The following is an 11,706-nucleotide window of genomic DNA, read 5'->3' as shown; positions in this document are numbered from 1 at the left end:
CAATATTAGGTGCAGGAAATCACTTCATGCATTGAACTACATGGCAAAGAGTTGGATTATAACTTCATTAATTACAATGTATCCAATGTTTCACATTCTGTCACTGATTTTCCTTCTATTCATCTGTTTTTTTTTTCATTCACACATTCACAACTTTAGTCTTACCCCCCCCCCCTCCCCTTTTGTATCAACCATACTTAAATCATTATTTGAAATAAATTTTAAAATATTCCTTAACAAAAACTTATGACAACTTATTTTTGTAGTATTATTCAGAGTACAGTAGATAGAAAGAAAGTCATCAGGTCACTACAAAACAAACACTTCTATCCATAAGCATTAATATGAATTGGCATGGCCAGAATTCAGAGACTGTCTTACAATCAATGTCTGTTTAAAGTCTACTCCACCACACACACACACACTTTACATATTAGTATGAAAACACCACAAACAAAACCATCGAAAGAAGGCTGCATGATATTGCATATGTGAGAATTCAGAATACCACCAGCTGAAATATAAGTAGTGAATAATTGTCAAACAATGTTCACATTGTTTCTTTAATTATTTATACATGCAACTCAGGTACAATAGGGGTAATAAGACTTGGTTAAAGTTGATACTTTTATGTATGAACCTTCCCATTTGTTTCTGGTGAGGTGGATTAGGATCAGAGTCTGAGTATTTTGATAGTTGGTGGTTAATCTGGTGATTAATCAGCTGTAGGTAATGTGAGCTGATTTTTCTCCTTATCTGCACTAACTGCAGATCAGATGTGTTATTTTATGAAGCTAATAAACTGGAAATATTCCATGGACCATTTTTTTTTATTCCTCTACAATTTCAAAATAGTTTCTCTGTAGTGTCGCAAAGTATGATGAATATGACCCCGAGTTTGAATAAATGGAAAAGTGGTTCGGAATTTTTCCTCACATAGATACAAAGCTTTTGGCGCGTTTTCGGGTGTTTTAAGAAGCAAATTTGCTCTATTAAGAGTGCTGATAGTTTGAAAACAAGCACATGAACCCATATTTTTTAATGTTTGCACCTCTTAGGTATACCTTCCTCTACAACTTTGCAAAGTTTGGTGAAAATGACATGGGTTTTGACTAAAGTGCAGCATTTCTTTTACTTCTCAAGTTTGTTATTGAAATTCAAAATTTTTGAGGTTGAGTAACTTTCCCGCAATTTCTAAGAACTGAGAGTGTTGTTAGACTTCAATGAGCAAACAATTGACAGCAATATAAATCAATTATCCATCTTACGGATACAATTATTAATCATATTGCAAAATTTGATGAAATCTTTATAGATTAATTTTGACTGATTAATAGAGCTTTCAACTCATTGTTGCGATCTCGTGAGGTCTAAAAATGCCAAATTCTTTTGGATGCGCAATTCTTAAGAACATCATCCATTTTGGGTTAACTTTGAAGCTCTATAGCAAAAAATCAAGCACATGGACCCATGTAAATTTTTGTATATTTGAAATATTCAGGTGCTAAAGTATCTATGTGCAAAGTATGATGAAAATGACATGGATTTTCAATGTTTGGGAGCAAGACTACGTAACCATTCGCATTTTAGACGGTATTAACAGACTTTTGCATGTTTTCGGGGCATTTTGGGCTGTTTCAAGCCAACCCGCAATGCTTTGGACACTAATAATTTGAAAATGAGCACATGGACCCCATAGTTTAAATATCTTAACTTCTTCAGAATATATTCCTCTACAAATCTAGGGAGTATGATGAAAATGACATGGATTTTGAATGTTTGGGATCAGGACTAAGGAACCATTTGCATTTTAGAGGGTAAAGACTTTTGCACGTTTTCGGCGCATTTTAGGTGGATTTCAATATTTTCAAGCCAACTTGCAACACTTTGGACACTGATAGTTTAAAAACGAGCACATGGACCCCATATTTTTAATATTTTAATGCCTTTAGAATATATTCCTCTACAAATTTAGAGAGTATGATGAAAATGACATGGATTTTGAATGTTTGGGAGCGAAATATGGAACCATCTGCATTTTAGAGGGTATAGACTTTTGCACGTTTTCGGCGCATTTTAGGTGGATTTCAATATTTTCAAGCCAACTTGCAACACTTTGGACACTGATAGTTTAAAAACGAGCACATGGACCCCATATTTTTAATATTTTATTGCGTTTAGAATATATTCCTCTACAAATTTAGAGAGTATGATGAAAATGACATGGATTTTGAATGTTTGGGAGCGAAATATGGAACCATCTGCATTTTAGAGGGTATTAAGAGACTTTTGCATGCTTTCGGCGCTATTTAGGCGATTTTCAAGCCAATTTGCAACATTTGGGACACCGATAGTTTAAAAACGAGCACATAGACCCCATATTTTTAATATTTTAATGTCTTCAGAATATATTCTTCTACAAATCTAGAGAGTATGATGAAAATGACATGGATTTTGAATGTTCGGGGGCAAAACTACGGAACCATTTGCATTTTAGACGATATTATTAGACTTTTGCACGTTTTAGGCGCATTTTCGGCGATTTTCATGCCAACTCGCATCATTTTGGACACTCATAGTTAAAAAACGAGCACATGGACCCCATATTTTTAACTTCCCTACACCTTCGATATGCATTCCTCTACAAATTAGCAGAATTTGATGAAAATGACATGGATTTTGAAAAAAGTGCAGTTTACAAAATACTTTTTAAATTTTTGAGTAGATTCACGTCTTTGAAGATTTGCTTTTTCCGAGTTTTTGCACCATTCTTGCCAAATGAGGGCGCTGCTGACTCCAAATAGATATAGTTTTACCAATTAAAAGGCTTTCTTTTACTTTGGTATACACTTTTGTTATATATCTTGAAAATTTGATGAAGTTTGATGCGATATCCACTATGTAAAGATGATTTAAACTCATTTGGTGAATTCGTGAGGTCTAAGAGAGGCAAAATTCTCTTGATTGCGCAAGATTGCATATCATTCAACTACGGCGACTTTAAAGACCCGTAGAAAAAAAATAAGCACATGAATCTATATTATTGTTTGCATTTTCATAATGCATAGATACCAAAGTAACTCTCTGCAAAATTTGGTGAAAATGACATGGACTTCATTTTAACTGTGGAACGTCCTTAAAATCATATAAACATCCACAGCAATATCACATGCTACCACTGGTAAGACCATGCACAAACATTCCATCAACTCACAGACTCCTTCTTCATTGTATCATTCAGCACCTGAGAAGCTGGCCCACCCTGACCACTGCCACCCACCTGAGAAGAGTGGTACGGTCCAGGCTGCTGTGCAGCGCTAGTGGGAGGTTGGGCCATACCACTGCCAGTCTGGGGAGGACCGGAGGTCATGTAGCCAGGCTGTTGGGGATATTGCCTTTTTCCTGCAGAAAGAACAGGTTGAGAAATTATGAAGATGGTACACAATGGGAGGTGAATAAGTAGAGTTTACTTGCAACACATCATTTCATTTGAATAATAGATTTATAGACATTATCAATATAACGACAGAGGAAGAGAATGTTTTGAATCTACAAATGTTACTCTATGACATACAAATAGAAATTTTGAATACAGTGAAAGTCTAGCAAATTGCACATAAATATTTTAGAAATTACTTGCAGAGTAGATGACAAATTGTAGTACAACAAAATAATTTTTTTTTTAAAGAAGGGAAGGAAACTCTACCAGCAATGCCACTTGTCCGTGATAAATCTTGACCAGTTGGAGGGCCTGTCGGGGGGCCTGTCGGGGGACCTGTCGGGGGCCCAGAGGGGAGACCTGTTGGGGGACCGGTAGGAGGACCAGTAGGAGGTGGACCAGCCATGTAGTTGTGCCCCATAGGAGGGCCACCAGTTATCGGAGGTGGCCCTGTTGGCAGGGCACCTGTGTGCTGTGGAGGTCGCCCCCCTGCTGGCGGGGGTCCGAGGTACTGTCCCCCTGCATGAGGAGGTGGACCGGTGTATGTGTTGGGCTGCTGAGGGTACTGGCTTTGAGGGGCGAATTCCCCAGCAGGAGAGGGCACACCACCTATGGATGATAAATTGAAACAAAAGGTTATCAATAACATTATAAGTCTATTTCATTAGATGAAACAATTAGAAAACTTCTATTCATTACAAAATGCAGTGCTGATATACCCCTTTTCTACATAGATCCATCTACCATTATGACAAAGTGAACAGATATGCAGAAGAGCCTTGAGGTAGTGATAGGTTGATTGACCATTGCAAATTTAATTAAGTTAGAAAAAACAACAAAATCAATAACCTTTGACAGTCCTGTATTTTGTCCTTTTCACCTACATTTGCACTTGTCATTTGGATGTAAATACATACAGGTGATATTTCTCATCATAATACTTCTTTCAAATTCAAAATGATTACTAATCAAAATAAATCTCTCGTACCTTGTGAATTAGGGAAAAATGGAATACCGCCCTCTAAGTTGTCATATTGCTGAGATGGGATAGGTGATGGTGCTGCCGATGACCTTGCTGAAGGAGGACCTGCAAAGGATCATGATCAAAGGTCAAAGAATGTAAACTTCCATCATAGATATATATGTAGAATGATTTATGTTTTCTCTGAAATCCAAATAATTTTGCATTCAACATTTTGTATCACTCTCAGCTCAGGTACATGTAGTTTTTAAGTTATAAATTATATATTTTTGCAAATTGAAAGTTCAACATATGTAAGAAATTTCTCATATGACTTTGCACTGACTTGTGGACATGCCATCTTGTTATTGAAGTACATGTACACTATAGCTGATTGGTAATGCTTTTAGTATGTCAGGATTTTACCATAATTGTATTTTTAATTCTCTATTTAGAAAATATGGTTAACATCTACCATCAAGTCAAATGAATGCTACTAACAAACTTTCTTTACTAATACAGATACAGTTTTGAAAGTAAAAAAAAAAAAAAAAAAAAATAGGTACAAGGCAAACTTATGATTGTGTGCCTTGCATCATTAATGTACATGTATATTTGTAAAAAAAAAAAAAGAAAGTCATTGTCATTCTATAAAAAATAGACATGTATCATATAAAGAAATATAATACTGTTAAGAATTAAGGGTGATGAAGTAGAAGAAAGAGGATACTTATTAGAAATACTAATGAACAGATCATTTTAATAAACACTCCAAGGTTTCTGCCATTCTTCGGAAAAAGATGATTGACAACAAAATATATGTATAAATATCAACGACCAAAAGCAGATTAATATTGAATATTCAAAGAAGAAATTACAAGAGCCTGTTCTATTAGAAACACAAGTACAATGTACATAAAACAGATTACTTGTCAATTTCTTTTTATGTTAATACAAAATTGTGAATACATGTATGCTGTTAATAGTGTGGCACAGCAGGGACAATTAAAAAATTTACAAGGGCCGTATACTAAAACAAGTGGAATGCCTCTGGCCGTCTCACCTGCATCACGCGATTCAATATAGCAGCAGTGCTGATTTTGAAAACTACTATAACTCGCACAAGATGTTCAGTGATACTTGGTTACTCTTATTTCCACGTTTTATGAACTAGACCAATACACTTATAGAGATATGATGGCAATTCAACAAATACCCCCAACGTGGCCAAAGTTCTTTGACCTTACATGACCTTTGACCATGATAATGTGACCTGAAACTCGCACAGGATGTTCAGTGATACTTGATTACTATTATGTCCAAGTTTTATGAACTAGACCAACACACTTTCAAATTTATGGCTGTAATTCAACAAATACCCCAATTTGGCCAAAGTTCATTGACCCTAAATGACCTTTGACCTTGATCATGTGACCTGAAACTTGCACAGGATGTTCAGTAATACTTGATTACTATTATGTCCAAGTTTCATGAATCAGATCCATAAACTTTCAAAGTTATGATGGTAATTCAACAGATACCCCCAATTCGGCCAAAGTTCATTGACCCTAAATGACCTTTGACCTTAGTCATGTGACGTGAAACTCATGCAGGATGTTCAGTGATACTTGATTAACCTTATGTATAAGTTTCATGAACTAGGTCCATATATTTTCTAAGTTATGATGACATTTCAAAAACTTAACCTTAGGTTAAGATTTTGATGTTGATTCCCCCAACATGGTCTAAGTTCATTGACCCTAAATGACCTTTGACCTTGGTCATGTGACATGAAACTTAGGCAGGATGTTCAGTAATACTTGATTAACCTTATGGCCAAGTTTCATGAACTAGGTCCATATACTTTCTAAGTTATGCTGTCATTTCAAAAACTTAACCTCAGGTTAAGATTTGGTGTTGACGCCGCCGCCGCCGCCGTCGGAAAAGCGGCGCCTATAGTCTCACTCTGCTATGCAGGTGAGACAAAAATGACATCACCCGATGGGGGTGGCATTTTCCAGTGATCTTTTTTCACAAGCAAAAAAAAAAAAAAAAAAAAATTGTATAAAAAATGGGGATGGGGAGGGAGCAGGTGCCCCCTTTCCTCCTACAACTACAGCAAAATAACATACAGTGCTCAAAAGTTAATGAACCCAATCAGAAAATGAACATACCGGTACACTTTAAAGTGTTAAGGTTCTGCTATGTTTTACATATTTAATTGTGAAGTCAGGTGATAAAATATTACATATTATAAAGTTTGTTTCTTTGAGCTCGCTGAACACTGTAGTAATGTTGTCTACATTCAACACTCAGCATGAAGGAGTGCATTTTGTGATGGAGTTCACTAACTTTTGAGCTCAGTACTGTACAGTGCTTGTAACACTAACTAGTGCTTTTGAAAATGTGGCAAGTACACTCTACATGTAGGTCTACTGTATGAGGCAGCATAGGAAATGGATAAGTGAAAATTTAAAGATAAGAATTGCCAAGCCAAGGCAACGACACAAGTAATAACAACATAAGGCGGTGCTGCACCAGCCCAAGTTTGCTCAATCTCGAGATTTTAGCCGATCGGCCCTCTTCGTGATTAATCTCGAGATCGGGCTGGTGCAGACGGCCCTAAACAGTTACAAAAAGGATGAAGGTACAATCTGGCTCAAAACAGACTAATGAGAGAGACTGCAAACAACTACTTGCTTTGTTTCTTGCATTAGTTTTACCAATTTTTACTACAAGGGGAGGATCAGACATTGGCGATTTTTTTTAAACGCTTGATTAATGCTCATGGGGAAGGGCGCCCACTAGAGTTGAGTAAGTAAACCATCGCACATTGGCACGCTGCTGTGTATAAAACATATCTGGAAATGAGAGAAAGGATTTGGAACAGGGCACAAGGGCAACACATATGTGGATAATTCCATCTGTTTCTTTCCCAGACACCTCTAAAATACATAATTTTAGAAAAAAAAATTGAAGAAAAAAAATCTCAATATGTAAAAAAACTAAAAATCGTCTATTCCTCAACCCCCCCTCCATTTCCCTCATATGTTTTGTTCGCAACCAAAAATGGCGATACACGAAGACTGGCGAAGGTTTAATACTCAACGCTGTGGGGTGCTCTTCCCAAGCCTTTCATTGCGCGCTCTATGTACATGTACTGTGTGATCCTCCCCTTGTAGTATCTTTGCTTTTACTATTATTGATATCAGGATTGAGGAAACGCAGTCCTGTAGGTGCATTTTGTCCCAAAAATTTTACAAGCAAAAAAAAAATGGGTCACCATTGAAAGGTATTTCTTCTCTAGATAAAATTGGTAAGTAAAAAAAACCCCAAAAACCAAACAGTCAGCACTCCCAAATAAAGGTCTTGGGGGTTATTTGCTCCTGCGATAATTGCTCAAAGCTTTATTTCATCTAAGATGTAGGGTTACGGTTAAGGTTGCAAAACTTGCAATAGGGTTTTATATTAGGTTTTAGGGTAGGGTACATTGTTAAACCCAGGGTTGAAGACTTGAAGTTGGTCATTCGATTAGTGTGTGGAATTTTAATAGAGCGGAGCAAATGTCATGGAACCATTTTTTTTTTTTTTTTTTTTTTTTGGGGGGGGGGGGTTGTTTAAATTTTTAGGGGACCAACCCCCATCCCCAATCTGCGCCTGATTAGAGTGCTATATTATATTTCATACAGTGTATCATGTTAATGGTAAATGAAGCTCGAACGGCTAATGCTATGGCTACTACCAGCAAGAAATCTAAGTAATACAGACCAGTGAAATTTACAATCACAATAACATCTTGAACACTTTAAGATAAAGGTTGTCTTTAATTTATAGTATACAGGTGAGACTGCATGGTAGACAAAATCTTTGTTGGTGTCCCTTATGGGCACAGGTCAAGGTGTTCCCCCAATAACGAGCCCTAACATCAACAGCAATAACAAAAACCCCACTAAATTAATGAAAAATATTAAACAAGCGGAACGCCTATGGCAGTCTCACCTGCATTGCGCGATTCGATATACATGTACATGTAGCAGCAGTGCTGACTTTGAAAACAGCTTTTGAATAATTATTCACAAAAGAAAACATTTGTATGATAAGAAAATACTAGTGTACAGTATGTCCATTGACCCCAAATGATCTTTGATCATGATCATGTGATCGAAGATGTGAGCAAAACAATAATTTACTGTATACTCGATTACCCTTATGTCTATGTTTCATGAACTAGATTCATAACCTTTCAAAGTTACGATGGTAATTAAAAAAGTACCCCTACCATAGCCAAAGTTCATCGACCCTAATTGACCTTTGACCTTGGCCATGTGACCTAAAACTTGCACAGGATGTTCAGTGATACTTGATTACTCTCATTTCTAAGTTTTATGAACTAGATCCATAACCCTTCAAAGTTACGATGGTAATTCAACAAGTACCCCTACACATGTACCATAGCCAAAGTTCATTGACCCTATTTGACCTTTGACCTTGGTCATGTGACCTGAAAATTGCACAGGATGTTGAGTGATACTTTATTACTCTTATGTCGAAATTTTATGAACTAGATCCATAAACTTTTTAAGTTATGATGACATTTCAAAACTGAACCATAGGTTAAGATTTCGATATTGATTACCCCAACATGGTCTAAGTTCATTGACCCTAAATGACCTTTGACCTTGGTACATGTAACGTGATACTTGAAACCAAGGCAGGATGTTAAGCAATACTTGATTACCCTTATGTCCAAGTTTTATGAACTATGTCCATATACTTTCTAAGTTATGTCATTTCAAAAACTTAACACTAGGTTAAGATATGATGTTGACGCCGCCGCCGTCGGAAAAGCGGCGCCTATTATTAGTCTCGCTCTGCTATGCAGGCGAGACCAAAATATGCATGAATAAAAGATCCATTTGATGATGATAGAGTGCCTTGCTTATAAATTCTGCTTATTACTTAGTATTAAAAGCTTCTTTCTTCCAGATTCATTTGGCACACATCAGAAAAACTGGCAATCAAATTGTTGGATTCTGGGTTTTTTTTCCTTTACATGTACATGTATTCGCCATCATCTATTCATATTTTGGGGGCTTACATTTCATATTCCACAGAATCCATGCACAGCTTTTCAAATGGCTGAGTCTGTAGGGCCTGGATTTCCATGAATGTATGTGTACTGAACATCTTCTAAAAAGCTCAATAAAATTGCTAGTTAGGGTACTACAAAACTAAGCTCTACAATTTTACACAGACAGATGACAAAAGAACAAAGCTATGACTTCTAAATGCTTACTAAAACATACCCCTCTCTCTAAAAAGGTAAAATATAAGCATACAGAACACAGAACAAAAACAAAGTTTAATACAAAAACATAGAGCGATAAGACATGCACAATACAATGTACATGTACAGTAGAGCAACATTCAGAGCTGAAAAACTTTTGCTAATGCTACATGTATGAAGCAATTGATAGGAAGGGCAAGACTAAAATTTTGAATGAACTACGCATCAAACATAGATGAAAGGCGGCCGAAAATTCAATAACGTAAAAAGATTGAATACCTGATCCACATGGCGAGGGAGTGCCAAGCAAGTCCAGGGTGGGGGACGGTGACATGATTTCCACACGGGGGCGGGGTAGGGAACCAAGGGAGGAGGTGGAGGCAGATTTATGGATGAGAGGGGGAGGGGCCAGACTGGCCCCAGGGGATATGGGCTGGTTAGGGGGTGTGGCTTGAAGGAGGGAGTGGGCGGAGCATGTGAAACAAAATAAATGAAACAAACAAAAAAAGATGATAATTAATTGATATGAAATACAAGTACAGCAGGATTAGGTAATTATTTAAATCACTTTTGCATTCATACATGTAAATGCAGGTGAATTCTTTATACGTAACGATGCAGACAACCAATATATCAAACTAAAAAATAATAATTCTATCATGCAAGCATTTGTTTGCAGTCTCTCTTTCCTTAATACCGAAAGTGTACGTGTTTTCAGACAAGTGACCATGATTAAGAGTTTATCACCACACATCAAATGAAGAAAGAAAAATAAAAGCCCAGTGCAGTGTAACTTTCAAAATCAACACATTTGCAATGAAAAACATGTATAATTTCAATTGAATATCATATGGTATACAAGTTTTATCAAATTATTCAATGCATCTTACATGTAGAGAGACTCTCCTATTGCAGAATGTTTTATATCAGTATTCAATGTACATGTAGGCAGACATATTACATACATGTACATGTATGTACTGCATGTACATGTATGTAATTGAAAAAAAAAAATTGATCATGCAAGTTCATGAACTTAACAGAAAAAAAGGGGCAAAGGTTGATTTTTTTCCCCAATAGGCCAAGTGCCAATAGACCACCTGTAGGAGCTACATGTAATTAAACTCAGAAGGAAAATTTAATGCAAAGAAGCAGCCTCCCATTCAAATATAAGATTTTGCATTTTCCCTTCACTTCTCTTTTGTACAGAGCAACAAATTTTGAACTATTTTACTCTGAAATGCAATCATAGATTCACAGATAAAAACAATACGGACTTTGACCTTTTAAAGACAACCTTCAGAAAAATATGTCTACTGTGTACCACAATTAAATACTCTAGCCCCATATTACATACTGTACACCTAGACATGTATAGATGCAGCCCTGGATAAAATAGTAGAAGCTGTTTGCTTTCAAGATTTGATGGATTCCCTAGTAGTAGGGTATATTGGTTGAAAAAGAAATCAAAAGAGTGAGTCTCAGGCTGACACTTAACCCTCATGACTCTAATATCCAGTTAAAACCGATATAAAATTAATATGCATGCATTAATTTTATTACATAAGTTTGCAAGATGGATGGACGTACATAAACTGTCCAAAAATACAATGAAGTCAGTTTAAGTCAAACATCTATCATTAAAGCAGTCATTTATAGCAGTTTTTCAGACCAAAAATATGCAAAGCATGTGTTTTTGTTTGAATTTTGCCAACAAAATTACAAGTAAAAATCAAGCAGATATTTTTGGCCCAAGGATATTGACTTGAGCAGATCAATTTGGTACTGTGGTAAACTCAACATTTTTTTAGCATAAAGCATACCACAAAATATTCACTTATACACATTTCCGAAACATTGAAATATGGTAGACCTTAATTAATTGTATTGTAATTTCCACTGAAAGATTTTATCCATGAAATTAATAAGCTTTCAATTACACATGAATTTTACAAATAAGGGGGTAAAATAAATAAATAAATCTCTTGTAAATCTAATTTACATTGTAAGCAAAAAAAA

The 11,706-nt window shown here is 36.1% G+C and overlaps 1 protein-coding gene across 2 annotated transcripts in view; it reads right to left on the bottom strand.

Moving 5' to 3' along the window:
* Window positions 1-11,706, bottom strand: part of LOC129281941 (protein transport protein Sec24A-like) — a 55,372-nt gene that overhangs the window by 31,892 nt on the left and 11,774 nt on the right. Inside the window, exons 3-5 of one of the 2 annotated variants that reach the window (XM_064112925.1) lie at window positions 4,428-4,526; window positions 3,707-4,048; window positions 3,281-3,402 (exon numbers count right to left, since the gene is read on the bottom strand). In XM_064112925.1, the coding sequence (XP_063968995.1) occupies window positions 3,281-3,402; window positions 3,707-4,048; window positions 4,428-4,526 (563 nt within the window). Of the gene's footprint in view, window positions 1-3,214; window positions 3,403-3,706; window positions 4,049-4,427; window positions 4,527-11,706 lie in introns of both variants that reach the window. The other variant, XM_064112924.1, reaches the window with a different exon arrangement.

This window comes from Lytechinus pictus, chromosome 18 (genome assembly GCF_037042905.1).
Source record: "Lytechinus pictus isolate F3 Inbred chromosome 18, Lp3.0, whole genome shotgun sequence".
Lineage (NCBI taxonomy): Eukaryota > Metazoa > Echinodermata > Echinoidea > Temnopleuroida > Toxopneustidae > Lytechinus > Lytechinus pictus.
The sequence above is the reverse complement of the archived record's forward strand: the minus strand, read 5'-3'. Positions and strand labels throughout refer to the sequence as shown.